The sequence below is a fragment of the Ursus arctos genome, unplaced genomic scaffold (genome assembly GCF_023065955.2).
Source record: "Ursus arctos isolate Adak ecotype North America unplaced genomic scaffold, UrsArc2.0 scaffold_12, whole genome shotgun sequence".
In the NCBI taxonomy this organism is placed as follows: domain Eukaryota; kingdom Metazoa; phylum Chordata; class Mammalia; order Carnivora; family Ursidae; genus Ursus; species Ursus arctos.
Window position 1 is genome coordinate 55,561,593 of NW_026622786.1, and position 19,742 is coordinate 55,581,334.

At 37.8% G+C, this 19,742-nt stretch overlaps 1 protein-coding gene across 4 annotated transcripts in view; it reads right to left on the reverse strand.

Annotated features, from left to right (window-relative positions):
- PATJ (PATJ crumbs cell polarity complex component) overlaps nt 1–19,742 on the reverse strand; it is a 336,460-nt gene that overhangs the window by 173,135 nt on the left and 143,583 nt on the right. For all 4 annotated transcript variants that reach the window (XM_048220189.2, XM_026497951.4, XM_026497952.4 and 1 more), the window contains exon 27: nt 13,522–13,621. In XM_048220189.2, the coding sequence (XP_048076146.1) occupies nt 13,522–13,621 (100 nt within the window). The remainder of the gene's footprint in view (nt 1–13,521; nt 13,622–19,742) is intronic.

Sequence of the window (19,742 nt, forward strand, 5' to 3'; positions counted from 1 at the left end):
TATATATTGCAAAACGATCACCACAATAAGTCTAGTTAACATCTATCACCATACATTGTTGCAAAACTGATGAAAAATTTTAAGATTTACTCTAAGCAACTTTCGAATATACAATAGAGTACTGTTAACAACAGTCCCCACGCTGTGTATTACATGCCCAAGACTTATTTTATAGCTGGAAGTTTGTGCTTTTAAATTTTTAACCTCCTTCACCTACAAATGTCATGTCTAACTTTGAAATAATTTTAACAGGCTTTATTTAATATAATTCACATACTGAATTCACAGCTGCAAGCATATTATTTCAATGATTTTCAGTTAACTTACAGCTGTGTGCAGCTATCACCACAATCCAGCTTTAGAGCATTTCCACCACCTCAAAACATTCCACCAAGCCCAATCCCAACTCCAAATCTAAGCAACCAATGACCTGTTTTTTAGAGCTATAAATTTGTTTTTTATGGATATCCTATATAAGTGGAATCATATAGTAGGTAGTCTTTTGCACTGGGCTTCCTTTACTTGGCATCACAGCATACGTAAGTATTTTGCTTTTTTATTGCTTAGTAGTATTCCACTGTGTGGCTACACGTTATGTTTATCCACCCGTGATGGACATTCGGCTAATCCTGTTTTGAACTATTACGAATAATGCTGCAATGAACATTCGTGTAGGAGTCTTTGCGTGGACATAGGTTTTCATTTCTCTTAGGTATATACCTAGAAGAATTGTTAGATTGTGTAGTAAATGTACATCTTTTTTTTCTTTTCTTTTTTTTTTTTTTTTTGAGAGAGAGAGAGAGAGCACTGTGGGGGGAGTGGGGGAGTAGAACGAGAGGAAGAGAGAGACTCTTAAGCAGGCTCCACACCCAGCATGGAGCCAGATGTGGGGCTCAATCTTACCACCCTGAGATCATGACCTGAGCCAAAATCAAGAGTTGGATGCTTAACCAACTGAGCAACCCAGGTGCCACATGTTTAACTTTTTAAGAAATGACCGAACTATTTTCCAAAATGGTTGTACCATTTTATATTCCCACCAGAAGTGTATGAGGGATCTAGTTGTAATGCCCATCTTTTTTATTAAAGTCATTCTTGGGAAGGACACCTGGGTGGCTCAGTCGGTTAAGCGTCTGCCTTCAGCTCAGGTCATGATCTCAGGGTCCTGGGATCAAGTCCAGCATCGGGCTCCTTGCTCAGTGGGGAGCCTGCTTCTCCCTCTGCCTACAGCTCCCCTTGCTTGTGCGTTTGCTCTCTCCGACAAATAAATAAATAAAATCTTTAAAAATAAAATAATTCTTGTGAATGTGTAGTGGTTTTAATTTGCATTTCCCTAATAAATAATGTTGAGCATTTTTTGTGCTTATTAGCGATTTGTATATCTTCTTTAGTGAAATGTTATTTCAGCTTTGTCCATTTTTTAAAATTGGGTTGTTTTCTTATTAAGCTGTAAGATTTTTTTTTCTTCAAACATTTTGTTATACAGAATTTACGTGGATTAAATAAATTTAAAAGTAGAAGATTTTCCTCAAAACTCCCCTGTCAAAGTAGTTAGTGTACATGCTTTTGTACTTTTATCAATTAAAAAACACTAGGATTTGGGGCGCCTGGGTGGCTCAGTTGTTAAGTGTCTGCCTTTGGCTCAGGTCATGATCCCAGGGTCCTGGGATTCAACCCTTCATCGGGCTCTCTGCGTGGCAGGAAGCCTGCTTCTCCCTCTCCTACTCCCCCTGCTTGTGTTCCCTCTCTCTCTTTCTCTCTCTGTCCAATAAATAAAAAATACTAAGGATTCTGCAAAATCCAGCTTTGGCTATAAAATTTGACTTTAACTCTGCTATTCAGCATTGGCTTCTGGAAGGCTAAAGATTTGAAAGACTCTTGGACGTCATTCATGTCCCTCTGAACCCATGCAAGATCAGTGATCCCGGGACAGCATGGATTAACAATAGAGAATAAACTGTGTATTAATGGCAATAACTCAAACAAGGCTGATGTTTTCATTTACTGTTAATTCCTAGGTTAGAATTCTTGATGTATCTTAGAGTGAAAAATTTCTTTATGTGCTTGATATGTTGAAATCCTCTCAGTTGACTGAAATACAAATGTTCATTACTATAAGAGTAACACGCTACAAATAATTAAAGACGAGGGTGCAAGCTGCTACCATTTTGTATGAAAAATTAAAATTCTTAAAAGGTTAAGTAGGAAAATATATTAACAGTTAATGTGAATATTAAGAGAATTAACTCTATAAAGAACATCATGACCTTTGTGAATCAACAAATTTATAAATATTTAAATACTACAAGGCAAAATAAGGGAGATTATGTCATAAACTTTGTAGGACTGTTTGGCAAACTAGCACTCATATGAAAGTAATCTTTAAAAGCTATATTTTTAGTTTTTAAATTCCATTTGGACCATGAATTTTTCTCAAAAAATTCTGCTGTGTATTTTCCCTACACTGGGAAGAATGAAGGGAAATGTCGACCCTGCAATGGTAAAATTCCATTGGAAGAAAAAACCACAAAATCATATACAAATACCTCTAGGATAATTCCACCTTTGGTCCAAAGAAAATAAAGAGAAAAATACTCGAGAAAAAGGAAGTATTCCAAAATGCCTTTCTGTTCCAGTGATCGCAACTGAAAGTGGAAGAGTCAGTGTCACAGCGCACAATGGTGACCAGGCAGCAGCCCAGCTGCACAGAGTTGTTAATGAAGTACTACTGATCCTACATGATAGTGTTTGTTGTTTTTTTTTTTTTTTAAAGATTTTATTTATTTATTTGACAGAGACAGAGACAGCCAGCGAGAGAGGGAACACAAGCAGGGGGAGTGGGAGAGGAAGAAGCAGGCTCATAGCGGAGGAGCCTGATGTGGGGCTCGATCCCATAACGCCGGGATCACTCCCTGAGCCGAAGGCAGATGCTTAACCACTGTGCCACCCAGGCGCCCCCCTACATGATGGTGTTAAACTTAAAAAACCTGTTAACATTTAAAAAATTAAGCTATAGTAAGTTTTAGTAAAATTTTAATATATACATATGCCAAAAATTCCATTCTTTTTTTTTTTTTTAAAGTAGACTCCAGGCCCAGTGTGGAGCCCAACATGGGGCTTGAACTCATGCCCCTGAGATCAAGACCTGAGCTGAGATCAAGAGTCGGACACTTAACTGACTAAGCCACCCGAGGGCCCATAGAAATTTCATTCTGTAGTGACAATATCTGGCAAACACTGAAGAACGTTGTATTACTACTGATGATAAGAAAGAGTAGTAGCTAACATTTCTGGAATACTTCATACATGTCACTTCCTATATAAGGATTTTATATACATTACCTCTTCTAGGCTCTCACAGCAACTCAGTGAAAGGAGTACTAATAGTATCTCCACCTTACAAATGAGGAATCTAAATGAAAAGGATGCAACCTGTTTCAAATCGGATGGCTAAAAATGTTTAGATTAAGTGACTTAATCAAGGCTTTATTATGTATTAGTTACATATAATACATACTGCTATAATTGCTATTAGTGAAAAATGCAGAACATATTTTTGTAGGAATATACACATATGCATATACAGAAATTCACATGGGCAATGAATTCCCTAGGCTATTTCACTGGAAGTTGAATTATTCAGGCAAAGAACATGCACATTTAAATTTTTTATACATGCTGCCAAATGGGTGTCCAAAAAGAGGTACATGAGTTCATATTCCTGCCAACAGTACGTAAGTACTCCTATTTTTCTACAACCTCTCCAACAATGAGCAATATTAATTTTTAAAATCCTAAGTAATCTGGTAGGCAAAAAAATCTGACTTATTAATTTACGTATCTCTCATTATTAGTGAGGCTGAAAAGACTTTTTGTATTTGCTGTCCAAATCTATTTCTTTTGTTTCATACTGTCTGATCTTTGCTTGTTTTTCTATTGACGTACGTGTCTTTTTCTTTTGACATGTATATATATTGATGTATACATATTTTTTTATTATCCCCTACTTTTCATACTCTGTTTTTTATACATGGATAAACTATTTCTACATCTGAATGTAAATTTTGTGGGAGAATACCTAAGAACATTTTGAATATTTACTGGCAACGATATTGCTTAAAGATATATTTATTGTTATAATTGTTTTCAATTTTTATGTAAGTGAACTTATAATTATTTTCCTTTATAGTGTTGGTATAATAATATGAAAGGCCTTTCCTTCTACCAAGATTACATTTTTAAAATTTTATAGACTTTTTATAGTTTGTTTCTGGAAGCAAACAATATTCAAAATTAATTTCTCATTTTGATGAGAAATGGAGATCTCTACATTTTCTCCCCCTAATTATTATATATCCCATCATTTACTGAATAATCCTATTTCTGCTATTTCAAAAAAGATTATTTTTTATGTTCTAAATTCTTAACACCTGGGTTTATTTCTAGACCATTTTTATTTGCAAATATTGAACGAATTACTGCAGTTTTTTAAAAAGATTTATTTATTAGAGAGAGAGATAGAGAACAAGCAGTGGGGAGGGACAGATGAGAGGGAGAAGCAGGATACTCACTGAGCAGGGAGCCTGATGCAGGGCTCGATCCTAGAACCCCGGGATCATGACCTGAGCCGAAGGCAGCTGTTAAACTGACTGAGCCACCCAAGTGCCCCTATTTACTGCAGTTTTTTTTTTTTTAAAGATTTTATTTATTTATTCGACAGAGATAGTGACAGCCAGCAAGAGAGGGGGGAGTGGGAGAGGAAGAAGCAGGCTCATAGCAGAGGAGCCTGATGTGGGGCTCGATCCCATAACGCCAGGATCACACCCTGAGGGGGAAGGCAGACGCTTAACCACTGTGCCACCCAGGCGCCCCTATTTACTGCAGTTTTAAACAATGTTTCTGATCAGAAGGGCTATTGGTACTCTGGGCAGGGTTAACTCTTCATTGTATGGGACTATTCCATACAACGCAGTGCTCCTGGCAATTCAACTAATAAATGACAGTAGAATCCCCCAACCATTTAGAAGAGGGGACACCTGGCAATGTGTGGAGACATCTTTGGCTGTCATCACAACTGAGGTGGGAGAGAGAGTGTTACTGGCATCTAGTGGGTAGAGACCAGGGATGCTGTCAAACATCTTACAATGCAAAGAACAGCCTCCTTCCCCCACCCAACAAAGAATTATCTGGTCAAAATGGCAATAGTGCCAGGGTTGAGAAAAGCTGATTGAGACAACCAAAACACTCCCACTCATTTCTAAAACTCCAGGTTCAGTTTGAAAACTACCAGTTTAGAATATATTCAGATACGGGGAGAGACTTTTCAAAACCGTCTAGCATTTCACTTCCAAACCAATTTTCAAGCCCAGGCTATATATATTTAGTATCTGGATTCAAATTATCTTAAACTTACAGACTAATGTAAAAATAATTGAAATCTTTAATATACTTACTCTTCCAATCAGGAAAAGAACATGTCTCTATTTTCCCCCTGAATCTTCTTTAATAAAGTTCCACAGTTTCCTTTAAAAAAGAAACTGTAGGGGTTATCAACCTATGGTCCATGAATTCTTAAATGGGCTTCAGAACTTCCACTAAATAGGCAAAATAATGCCTTGATGTCTATTTAAAATGAGGTGTGTGTGTGTGCGTGTGTGAGGGTGCGTGCATGGGTGACAATGGTTTTGTGTGTCTATATACACTTTTCTGGGGGGTGGGTTTAGAGCTTTCATCACAGTGCCCAAGAATAAATGACAAAGAGTTATTATGGATTACTGCCATGAGTTTAACATTTCTAATTCTATTATTCCTAGATATTTTGTAGTTTGCCCATTATCACTATTAGACAAGTTTTACATTTTTTCAGTAGATAATACTGATTAGATAATATTTTCATAAGTGCAATTCATATACAGTCTTACTTAACCTTGCCAACAAATTTTTGGGGAGGTCTGAATTTTTGAGATTGTCTACGACACCCTCTGTGAATAATTTGTTCTCTCATTTTTTTTTTTTTGGAGATGAGCAAAGGAGCTGAGCTCAATGCCCTGCTAGATTCTTGAGGACAATAGAGCTAGCAAGCAACCTTGTCTTCTTCCAACTTTAGATGCAGATTCTATTTTTGGTAAGAGGAAAAGGGATTTCGGGCAGGATCCCCACCCCCATATATGTGGATTATCTATAAAGTCTTTTTAAAAATTAGAATATATATGTATGTATATTTTACGTATGAATATAAAGAATTTCTGAATAAATATGGTGAAGTGGACTGACTGCTAATGAGTAGGACTTTCTTGGGGGGGGGGGCAATGAAAATGTTCCAGCTGTTCTAAAATTGGTAATAGTGATGGTTGAATAACAGTGTAAATCAAAGACACTGAACCGTATACTTTAAGTAAATGAATTATATAGTAATGTGGATTATATCTCAATAAAGCTGTAATTTTCCAAAAAAGCAACCCCTCTAAACTTATAACTATTGTGACTCTGAATATTTGCTAATATATCACATTTCAGAGGGTCTTAGCTAATATCCAATCTTTGAAAAAATGAAATAAAGCAATTAAAGTAAAACACGAAGATGCAAAGTGTTAGTAATCTAATTTTTATTTGCATGGTGTAATTCACAGGATAATTTTATTATGCTTCATAGCCTAAATATATACTTTTTGCCAAATATTAAAAATGACATAAAATTTGGTGGTGGGGGGGAGGAATCTGAGCAGAAGATGTACCAGGATCAATAATTAAACTGGGTCCTTCTGAGGGGGGAAAAAGGTGGAAAAACAAAATACCAAAGGAGAATATGCTATTCTAAAATTAAAGTATTAAAAAAAAGACTTTAAGAGGCCTTCACTCAGCCTGTGGTTCCATTCACATCTTTGCTATACCACTTAAAAGCCAAGTGTCAAAGAAGTCAATTATATTCTGAGTTTCTAGAACTTAATATGCATCAAGAGACATGTCTATTGTATGATTCTCACTGCTTCTTTATGATCACTCTCTTAGAGGTTACTAAAAAGTCATTCTAAAACTTCTGCTCCCTGATGTTTAAATATGTAGTTGAAAGAATGAATACCAACAGGTTAGAAAGACGGGGTGAAGTAAAAGCATTTAATGTCTGGGATTAAAAGTGAACAAAGCAGGACTTTTTAGAGATAGTGCCTTCTCTCCCTGGGGATCAATACTTTTATATAAGGTGAGGGGTGACATACTGGGAGACAGAAGGCAAGCTGTTCTGGACAGAAGGCTCTGCAGCAAGATGGATGGTACAGCTCAGTAGAAAGGGTATCCTGAAGCCCCACGAGCCCAAGTGGATTTTCATCACACTCCCACCCCATCACTATGCAAGTCACACACCCTCCGTCATTAATTTGCCCAAATACTGGGTTTCTATAATGTGCCAGGCCAAAACAGAGAGGATTGCGAGACTCATGGAATTTGAAGGGAAAGACAGATATTAAACTAATAATCACATAAATCACATTTTGTTAAGTGCTAAAAAGAAAAAATACAAGAATATTTATTAGACTAAGGAGTGAGGCAAAGTTTTCCAAAGAAGGTGAGATTAAGCTGAAATCAGCAGAAAAGATAAGATCTCCTTTCATAGACTCTTCTGTAAATCAAATGAGAAAGCATTTAAAGACTTGGGGAAAATGTAGGACACATAGTAGGTACTCAATAAATTGTGATTACAACTATATAGTTACTAAAATTGTGGCAATGAAAATGCAAAGGAAGCTACAAATGTGGGAGAGACTGAGAATGAAGATTAATCTAGGAAGAGAGATAATAAGCGGAAGTGAAGTTTTAGTCTGGGATAAGGACTTTATGAAAAATTGAGAATATAAGGAAAAAGTTCAGACTTCAGGAAGAAACACATTTTGTTTTGCACAAAAGATTTAAAGTGCTAGTGGGAAAAAGATGTGGTATCTTTTTTTTTTAAGATTTATTTCAGAGAGTGTGGGGAGGGGCAGAAGGAGAGGGAGAGGGGAAGCAGACTACCTGCTGAGCACAGAGTCAGGACATGGGGCTCGATCTCACCCTGAGATCATGACCTGAGCTGAAATCAAGAGTTGACGCTTAACCAACTGTGCCACCCAGGCACCCCAACATGGTATCTTTCCAACAGCCAACTGAAAACAGGTCAGGATATCAGAGAGAAGTTATGCCTGAAAATGAAGATTTGAAAGTCACCATGTGATAGTGAACTCAGTGCTACTTCATACCCTCAGTGATCCTGAACCTTTGACAAGAACTTTTAAATTCAGGTATTAAAGACTATTACCATAAAGTTAAGTCTGATGTTCTGTACCATTGGTAACCTCCCTTTGACAACTCCTGCAGGACTGATAATGGTAGTTTTTTTCTTTTTTAAGATTTTATTTATTTATTTGACAGAGAGAGACAGCCAGCAAGAGAGGGAACACAAGCAGGGGGAGTGGGAGAGGAAGAAGCAGGCTCCTAGTGGAGGAGCCTGATGTGGGGCTCAATCCCAGAGCACCGGGATCACACCCTGAGCAGAAGGCAGACGCTTAACAACTGCGCCACCCAGGTGCCCCTAATAATGGTAGTTTTTTACAGCTGAGCATTTATGTAGATATTGTTTCTTAATTCTTAATTGTTTCCTAATTCTTAATTAAAATGTAAGCACTTTTGATTCAATTGACCAATAGACTTCCTATAATTAGAATTCATGAATTATGCCCAACTACGCAAGATAAGGGATCTATGACGTAAATATCTATCATATACCACACTTTCTACATTAGTGTAACATTTAATTCTCTCTCTTTTTATATTTATTTGAAACAGAGCGCGAGAGAGAGCATGAGCAGGGGTAAGGGGGGAGTGGGGAGGGGCAGAGGGAGAGGGAGACGCAGAAGCCTTGCTGAATGGGGAGCCCAATGTGGGGCTCGATCCCAAGACCCCAGGACCACAACCTGAGCTGAAGGTAGACACCTAACCAACTGAGCCACCCAGGCGCCCCAACATTTAATTCTCATAACAATCTCTACAATCGTTATTTTTATCAAGTGTTCTTTTTCTTATCAGTTTTATGTTGCTAAGTTCAACAGTTGCTTCCATGATTCTAACCTCCTCAACCTCTCAGGATCATTCCACAGTTCGCTGCTGACATTCAGCGACAAAACCCTTCCTGAAACACGTTCTTCTCTTAAATAGCCTGACTCGACCACCTCCTGGAAATGCTCTTATGCTAGGACGCTCCTCTGCTGGTTCAGGAGGCCCATACTGGGTTGGCTTCCTGTTGCTGTCTACACATCGCTCCTAAGAAACTCACTGGCTCCCATGACCTTAAATGCCAGCTAGACCAGTAGTTTTCTGAATATGGCCCCCGGATGAGAAGTATCAGCATCACCTGGGAAATTACTAGAAACAGAAATTCTTGGTCCTCCCAGGTGTAAAGAATCAGAAATTGGGAGTGGGCCCAGCAACCAGTTCTTTAACAAGCTCTTTATGTGTTTCTGATACACTGTGAAGTTTGAAAACCAGAGCTCTAGATTCGTGTTTTTCATACTGCAGGTTGTGACTCATCAGTCAAGAAACAGGCTTGCAGGGGCGCCTGGGTGGCTCAGTCGTTAAGTGTCTGCCTTTGGCTCAGGGCGTGATAGTGGCATTCTGGGATCGAGCCCCATATCAGGCTCCTACGCTAGGAGCCTGCTTCTTCCTCTCCCACTCCCCCTGCTTGTGTTCCCTCTCTCGCTGGCTGTCTCTCTCTCTGTGTCAAACAAATAAAATCTTAAAAAAAAAAAAAGAAAAAAAGAAATAGACTTGCAAACAGCATTTAAAAAAATGTAACAGAATAGAAAAATAAAGTTTTTATAGGGTTATAAAAGTAATATTTTGTGAAACCTTTGTTTCAATTATTTTTATTTTTTTTAAAAGATTTTATTTATTTATTTATTGGACAGAAAGAGACACAGTAAGAAAGGGAACACCAGCAGAGGGAGTGGGAGAGGGAGAAGCAGGTTTCCCACTGAGCAGGGAGCCCGATGCGAGGCTCGATCCCAGAACCCTGGGATCATGACCTGAGCCAAAGGCAGACACTTAATGGCTGCGCCACCCAGGCGTCCTGGTTTGTTTCAATTATATATGCACTAAGTGTATGTGTACACATCTATACTTGATTGTTAAGTAAAATATAGGTTACTATGGATCACAATAAAAAAAAAATCTGATCTACAGAACTATATAAGCCAGCTCTTTGATTCCTTCTTGTCACTTTGGTATTATCTTGGTCTTTCGTTCCCATTCTACTTAATGTTGACTCCTCCAAAGCATTTATTCTCACACTACATTGTTTTATTTTATTTAGACTATCAATATTTTAACTATCTTACTGTTTATAATCTTTCTCTCCCACTAGAATATAAGCTAATAAGAAGAGCGATCTTATTCCCTGCCATGTTCCCAATACCTAGAACAACGTCTGCCCACCTATAATATCCACTCAACAAACATTCCATGGCACAATGAAGTTTATGACTAAGTAACTTACCAAAACTCACCTAACTTAAATTACTTTTTAAAGATTTTATTCATTTATTCATGAGAGACACAGAGAGAGAGGCAGAGGGAGAAGCAGGCTCCTCATGGAGCAGGGAGCCCAATGTGGGACTCAATCCCAGGAACCCGGGATCACGTCCTGAGCCAAAGGCAAATGCTTAACGGACTGAGCCACCCAGGCACCCCAGATTTTAACTATACTTTAAAAATCCTATGTGTCTCATGACTGTGATCTCTCTAATGCAATCACCACTTCCTGGTGGGCCTAAGGCTTGGATTCCAGCCTTCCACTTCACAATCCTGGACCATGGGAAAGTAGAAAGAAAGAAAGAAAGGAAGGAAGGAAGGAAGGAAGGAAGGAAGGAAGGAAGGAAGGAAGGAAGGAAAGAAAGAAAGGAAAGAAAGGAAAGAAAGAAAGAGAGAGAGAGAGAAAGAGAGAGAAAGAGAGAGAGAAAGAGAGAGAGAGAAAGAGAGAGAGAAAGAGAGAAAGAGAGAAAGAAAGAAAGAAAATCATATTTTCACAACTGTAAAAAGAAATTCTTAGTTTTGGGACAATAAGAATCTGATAAAACAGTGAACCAATCCACTCTTGGTTTTGGATGGAGGAGCAGAGTAGTCATTTAATGAGAGTTAAGGAACAAAGGAAAAACCATGGGATCCATTTCACAAAGAAATATGAGAAAGCTAGAGGCCTTAGGCTCACCTACATTTTAACACCCCATACAGTTCAAACTCTTCCGAAGAAAGATGAACAGTGAATTCAATGGGGAGTTAAATGGGAAGGGGAAAGTATGCTGAGAAGGAAAAACTAAGGGAGCAAAATGAATGGGAAGTCACATTCACGGCCTAAATATATTTGCTGGAGAATCTGTGAAATGTTTTAGTTAGAAGATGATTTAGGAATTAGAAGGCTTTTTCTGCAAGCAGTGCAAATCGGTATCTCCCTGAACCCCACTAATGCTATGAATGTGTTTGTGCACAAGTGCGAACACACATGTACATGACTGGAACCTTGGGGAGAGGGCTGCTGTTGTATCTTATGGCCTCTAAGTGATATTCACTAGATAACTCCAAGCACTTTGTACCCACATCTGGCAGGGTAAATGAGATTTAAGTAACGAGATGTATAGATGAGAGCATACGCTCTAGAGTCGGAGAGTCTGGGTTTAAATTACATTTCTACTACTTACTGGCTGTGTAACATTGAACATAATTTCTCTGAGCCTCAGTTTCTTTATTTGATTAATTAGAGACCTCACAGGTTAGTATGTCGGCTGAGTTAATAGTACATAAAGGCCTGCCACATCGACACCAGAGTTTTTACTAAGTATCACAATCCTTATACTGAGCTCTTTAAATCCTCTGCTCCTCAGATTCTAACAATCCTATGAGGAAGCTTATCACAAGACATCCCCTCCCCCTATTACAGATGAGCAAGTGTGAGCCATGAAGGGGTTAATTAATTCGTCCATGAATTCACAACTAAATAGAACTAGGATTAGAACATAGTTTTAGTCACATGCCTAAACCAGATTTCCTAACAACTATGCAAATATGGGCACTCTAGCATCCCAGAAATTATGAATAACCAACAAGCTATCTCCTCTCTGCTGCAGCTGTCCTAATACCTGTATCAGAACAAGGGATTATGTCACACATGCACACACACATATCAGTCACCTCCATCATGTGTAACGCTCCAAAAGAGGTGGAGAACCAAGGCACTATAGCACACTGATCAAATTTTCTTCCCATACCTTTGTATCCTCCCTTCCAGGTTGGTGACCCCAACAAGAAAAAAGGAGCTGTTTTATTTCTTTCAGAACAGATTTACTTAACACGCTTAGTAAAAAGCAGTTGGCTTTCAACAGAGATGTGTTGAATAAATGAAAAAAATGCACCAGAAAAAAGGCTCTGTAAAACCAAAGTGCAAATCAATTTCTTATAAAGCCAACTAAATGATTATAAACACTATTTATATTCAAATTTATATACTTACTACTGTATTTAAAAAAATATGAAGTTATAAAATCAGCATAATAATTATCATTAGTAAGAGCTATAATACTTGTTAAAATTTCACTATACGGCAGGCTAAAGGCTTTATCACCTTATTTTAATCTTCACCACATCCCTCTGAAGGAAGAACCATGATTTTTATAGAAGAGGGCATGCTGAAGGTCATACACTAAAAAGTGTTGCAGCCAGAATTTTAACTCTTTCCATATCCATATCAAACTCTGTTTCTAAATTGTGGAAGGAACAAGATTATTTTTAAAAGAACATATATACACACATTTCACAAACCATAAAATCCACCCATTTAAATATATAATCCTGTGGGTTTTACTATATTCACAAAATGTGCAACCATCACCACAATCTAACTTTAGGGTATTTTCATCCTTCCAAAAGAAACTCCATGTACAATAGCAACTGGATCTAACTACATATACTTTACGTGCATAAAAGAAATGCAAATTCTTTTAAATAAAGCCTCCATTAAATACATGTATGAATGTGTATTTGATAAACCTAATGCAAAGAAAGTCATGAAAGGAACTCTAAAGGAGAAAGTATGACTTGGGTCTTTTCTAATTTTATATTAGCAACACCACCATCGGTTTGAATAGAGCAAGTAATCAAGAGCTGACGTCCACATCCAACCCAGACTACTGTGGGTCAAACTGGGAGTTAAAGGAATTCTTAGCATTTTTGCATTCACAGCCAAATAGTAAGACTAGGAGGAAATGTAGATCAAATACTGTATAACCCATTGTCTTTGACAGTCACTCTAATATATTGTGTTGAGGAGGGAAGTTTAGGAAAATAAAGTCACAAAAGTTGGGGAGATATAACATTTTCCTTTTCAGCATGATCTGCTTCTACACATTTTCTAAGAACCCACAGCATTGCATTTGATAATTGACAATACTCCCCAAAGCACAATTTAACGAAGTCTGCATTCACTTCAAATAATGAAAAGGAACTCACTGTTGGTAAATGCATATTCTTCTTCATTTTCATCACTGTCATCTGACGGAGCTTTATAAGGAGGTGGGAGTTTCATTGGAGGTGGCGCAGTTCCTTGTCTCTGAAAATGCAAAATTTGAGAGAAGGGTTAATCGCCTTTGCACAATCCTCTTCCTCAAAGACAAACAGGCTAAAAAGATAATCTGGAAATATTTTGACGGTATACAACTTCAGTCACATAACAAGGACTGGAAGACAATTTGTTTTCTTATATTTATGTTATTATGTAATTGACCGTGATGTAAGCACACTGCTACAGCAAACAGGAATTCAAAAGCACAACATTTAAGACTGTAGGACCTACCCAGAAGAATGCATTCCTTTCACCAGTGAGAAAGTCGATTACGTATATTTTATTTACACTGTTACCAACCAAGTAATCCAAATGAAAGACGTTTCAAAATAAATGTAAAAAGTATCCACTGTATTAATTCTACATTTAAAGTTTATTCAATTGTAGAAGGTACAGATTTATTTCTTAAAAAAAATAGTTGAAATGAAATACCAAGGTTTTGTAAGTGAAAAAACATTCATCTGTAATTTATAGTCAACATACATTTTAATGTTTTAAAAAAGAAAGACATCTTTAGGATGAATACTTTTTGTATCTCTGTGTAAGTATTCTTTAAATTTACACACCAAGTGATACAGCATAGAAATATTTGGTTCAAACTTAATTAAAGAGAACAAAACTCAACGATCAGATTACCTTCACAGAATGTAGACATTTTCTTGAGCGCTGGGAAAAATAAAACATGCTAAGTTTACAGAGATCCAAGCTGCTAAAAAGAATAGGAGCTGATATACCCATGCAGTCCACAAATACCAAAATAACTGGATTAAGATTTGTTTTGCTACAGGATTTCAGCAGAGTACATTCAATTATGCTTTATACGACAAAACCACTAATGGCAGGATACACTCCAGTAAATGGACAATGACTGGTCCATTACAGAAAGCAGGCATGTAATAAATTCCTCCAAAGCAGAAAACACTATCTGGGATCCATAAACAAAAACACACACCCAAATTTATTTAAGATAATGTCTAACCAAAGCAGTATTTCATCTATATGTAGAAAATCCAAAAATCAATAAAATGCAGGAATGATGAAGGAAGAGAAGATGCTAAATGCAACATGCCTATTAAGCAACAAAAGAATACAGAACTGTGATCACGCCACGTCTTTATTTTTGGTTGGAAAACCTTAAAAGTGAGTTAAATGAAGAGTAAAGGCAGCAAATGAATTCCTTTCAGTAAACCTTTTCCTCAGAACCAGATCCTTCTAGGTCAAAAACAATACTTGGAACAAGGACAGCCAGCTTTTAACATTAAGAGATATAAATTCTCTCTAATATGTTTTAAAAACATATTTAAGAGGAAACTCTTTACACCACTGACTTATTAAAATTAACTTCTACCAACACTCTCAAAAAGAACATAGGATAAGCATGTCTCGGTCCCTCTGAAGTTTGAACGTGGGTTGCCATATACCTGGGGCATCTCTCTACGGCACACGAGGGAAGGTTGTAGGCAGGACCTGGCTCTCTGTGGCAATGAAGGCTGGAGCAAGGTACACGCAAGGAGGCCAGGTGAATGTGATTTCCATGAGGGCAGAGAAAATAGTGTGGTATCCCTCAGCTCCGAGAACAGAGCCTGGTACAAAGCAGGCCTCCCTTAGCTATCTGCTGAATGAGTGAATAACTGGTTGTCAGTCATGCTGATTAGGTCTTCTAACATATTAATTGCCAGAAAAATGACAATGATGGAAAAGGTTCTTGTCCAATAGCTGTGCATATTAATTTTGTCTGGTAGAGATGCAAATTATTTTAGTCCCGTAGGGAGGATAATTCCAAAAGTTATAGTTCTATTGCCCTGTAAGACATTAACTAGTTTTGTACTAAATTTGAATCTAACTTATGCATTCTTTGTTTTTGTTTGTTTTTTAAAGATTTTATTTATTTATTTGACAGAGAGAGAGAGAGCGCACAAACAGGGGGAGCAGCAGGTGGGGGAGAGGGAGAAGCAGGCTCCCAGCTGAGCAAGGAGCCATATGCAGGGCTCGATTCCAGGACCCTGCGATCATGACCCGAGCTGAAGGAAGATGCTTAACCAACTGAGCCACCCAGGCATTCCTGCATTCTTTCTTTGAACAATTAATAAATACTTCACTCTCTCCAATTCTCTCTGAACCAAGCGAACCACCTTGCTGGTTCCCTCATTAATGAGTTAAGTAAATAACCATACATTTTGCATAATAGGTCACATTTTTTTCTTAAATTATACTTTGTCAGTTATGAAGGTCCCACTGAGATGTTCAAGTAGACTCACCTCCCAGAACCAGTTAAAGAGTGATGCCCGAAGTATGCAATTCATGAGCTGCTTAAGCCCAGATTCATCATTTCTTGGCACCCACAGTAAATCCCCAGTGGCAATAGAACTTTGTCTTTTTGACTCTCTTTCTCTTACTTCTAACCCTATGATTTTGTGTCTGATACTAAGCCAAGTTTGGTTCTGATCTGCACTCGGGCTGTTATTTCCTATCAGTAGCAGCAATAAATGGAGTTTGGTTTTACGGTCTGACAATTTAGTGGTGTTTGAGGATTATTATATATTGGTTCTACAGGGATCTATTCTCTATAGGGTGAGAGACAATGGCAAAAGTTGTTAGTCTTTGTTTGCCTGTTGTTGTTTTTGGATAGTAACAGGTTTTGAGTCCACTGGAAAGAACAGCTTTCAGACCAAGGGGTTTGTGCACGTCTAGGTCTGCATGTGTCACACGGCTGAAGCTGGAGGACAGGAGCTGAAGGTGCTCTGTGTATCAGAAAGTGAGAAAAGCCCTTACCTCTCACTGCGAGAAATATTTTCCTACCTTCAAAGGGTGCTAATAAATTAGGGGGAAAAAAATCTCTTTCTGATCTGTTTGTAGAGACTAATAATCATTACTGAAAATCTAATATTCCTAGAATTTTCTGGAAAATAGTAAAACTAAACTCACACTACCTTAGATGTGACAGCCTTCTAATTAAACATCAAAATCCCTTTTTATAGAAACCACTAACTCAGAAGCATTTTAATGTAACAATCCGGATTCACAAAATCAAAGCGATTTGGTGATTTAAGTGTAGAAACAGTTACACTTTCTCCCCGATATCCTTGATCTTATTGGAGTATAAAGCAAAAATATGTAAGACTATAAAAACATTGACACCAATGCTGCATGATCCCCACATGTCTACATCCTATGTATGTATACAGATATATAAAAAAGAATATCACAAATATTTACACATTGCAGAGTACTGTCAGCCAAGTCTAAGACCTAGCACAATGTGGAATATCACGAGAGAACACTGCATTATCTGTTGCTGTTAAGAATAATCAAAGAGCACATCTTGTAACATTCTAAGTGTCACCAGGAGGATCACAAGAAACCATTTTATCTTTGCAAAAACCTTCATGAGGTTCTCCTCAGCCCCAGGCTCTCGCATGTCCGGATTTCTCCCTTGAAATAGAAGCATGTCTTCACATCAACCTTAGGGAGGAGTAATCTACACACAATGAAATGTACTCCGCTTAAGGACTTACTTGGAATAGATACATCTTTATAAGTTTAACATGACTGTATTTTGAGGGACTATTACGTTTGGTGGGAGATGATACTTTCATTTGGGTGGTGCGCAAAAAGAAAAGAGAACTAACAGCAGGAGACTACTTCTCTGTGAATGTACGTCTTCCACTTGTGTTAGTCTCCGTGACTCCTTTAAGACAAAGAATATATGAAGTAACCCTGAAGAAAATTTTAGAGGGAAAATACCAAAGAGTTATGAGCATATAGTTAATATTAGTATGTCTATGACTCCTGATGGCCTGTCATTTCACACTCCATGATGAAAAACAGCACAGAAAATAGTGAACCGAGACAAAACAAGAAAAAGACTAGGGATTTATTCAAGACCTCTTTATGGATTTTTTTTTGGGGGGGGGATAACTTAGTTTCTTAGTCACACTCTTTTTTTGTTTGTTTGTTTAAATGGGAATGATCTCAAGCCAAAATTTAGATTTCTATCCTACACCTCCTAGTAACTGGTTTCAGGTGACTTTTTTTTTTAAAAGATTTATTTATTTATTGGGGGCGGGGGAGTGAGTAAACAGGGGGGGAGGGACAGAGGGAGAGGGAGGGAATCTCAAGCAGACTTGTGGCTGAGCGTGGAGTCCCCTGGGATCATGACCTGAACCGAAATCAAGAGTTGGGTGCTTAACTGACTGAGCCCACCCAAGCGCCTTGTTTCAGATGCTTTTTATCCTCTCTTTTTTGATTGTTGGTAATTCTAGAGAACACGTATTGCTTTTATATTAAGGAGGAAGTAATGCATAAAAGGAATTACTTCTAATGATGATCCCTTTTAAAGAGATTTTCAAGGAGATAATTTGTAATCACCTGACCTCCCAACTTTGGGAAGGTCCCCATCTCTGCTCCCGTAGCATCCTGTGCGTGCTTCTATCATCATAATTATACTTCTGTTTATTTCACTACATGTCACATTCATCAGTGCGCCACCTGGAGTAAAGGTGCTTCATCATTCCAGAAGGTAGTATAGTGCTTGGCATGTAAACTGTAACTTCAGAGACGAGACATAGTGAAGTACATCCTGTAACCACTGCGAACAGTTAAGTATATCTTGTAACCACTGAAACATCATCCTGTAACAGAGACACAGATACTGGTATGGCTTCTTTCATTGCAATGTTAACCTGAATGGTTATTCTCTATACCAAAAAATTCAGTTGGACAGACTTTCGTGACTTTTGGTATTACTGAACACTTACTTGTATTTTTAAAATTAGAATGCAAATATCCTTGCTTTGTACTGAGATTCAATTTGGTTTAATGGAACAAGCCAAAGTTGGTAAGAACCACATATTTATCTTTTTTACTTCTGGGATCTTATGTGGAATTATCCTGAATCAACTAAATTACCTTGTTCCCTAAAGTAATTAAATTGGTAACCAGTTTATTCATCTGTGTGTGGTTATTATCTGTGTCCCCACACTGATTCCTTGTCTGCTTCCTTTGTGATGTTATATTCCCAGACTGCTGCACAGTCCTAACTGCCCCACTATATACAGGATTCCAACAGACATTTGATGAAAGCTCAGATCTTTGAATCAAGATATGAACTGACAAAATTCTAGCAACAGAATAGACTAAATATTCTGAGAAATCCATCTTAACCACAAAAAGATGACAGATAAACTTTTGAAAATGTGCTTTTGTAACATGTGCCTGAAGCTAGAAACAACCACAAATCCCAAATCATAAAGTAAAATGGGGCACAGAAAGGTGGCATGTGCCCAGAGGGCATGTTATTGCTGGTGACCCGAAGTCAGAGATGTTTTGTTTTTAGGATCCTTTATTCATTCAACAAGTATATGCTTGTGTCTATGAGGTGCCAGGCAGTGGTTTGGGCAAAGGAGACAGAGTAATTATGAGACAGATGAGCCCCCTGTCTTCCTGGAGCTCCTTTTCCAGCCTTTCAGATGCCCCATTTTGTGGATCTACATGTCTTGTCCCCAGATTGCTTTAAGGTAGCAGTCACTGAACTCTCCATTGTTTGCTTTGCCCCACTAGAAGGGAAGTTCCAGGAGGGCAGGGAGTTTTTGTTTGTCTTTAAAAACCTCACTGAGATATACTGACATGAAGAACTACACACATTTTAAAGTGTACAATTTGAATTCATCATCATAATCAGGACGATGGATACAATCATCAATCCCAAAGTTTCTTCACGCCTCTTTTTAATCCCTTCTCCTTCCTGCCCCTTTCCCTGGTCCCCCATTCTCTTGAACTACTAATCTCCTTTTTGTCAGCAGGTTTTATTTTTCTAGACATCTAATCCCTGTAAATTAGGTCTGTTACCTCCAAAAGGCTGAGAAAGATCTCTGCAGGTAATGACCTCGACCATGTACATAATATTTCTACAAGCCATAACCATGGTCTTCCAGAATCTACATATTATCTGTGTCTACTAAGGACTGCCAAGAACAGCTACAGAATCCTGAACACACAGCATATGCTACTGCTAATCTGATTATAATCTATTGATTAAAATCTGAATTCAAAGAAGGTGGCCAACCAGGTTAAAACACAACCCTATAATGTGGTAAGGAAACTAATATTA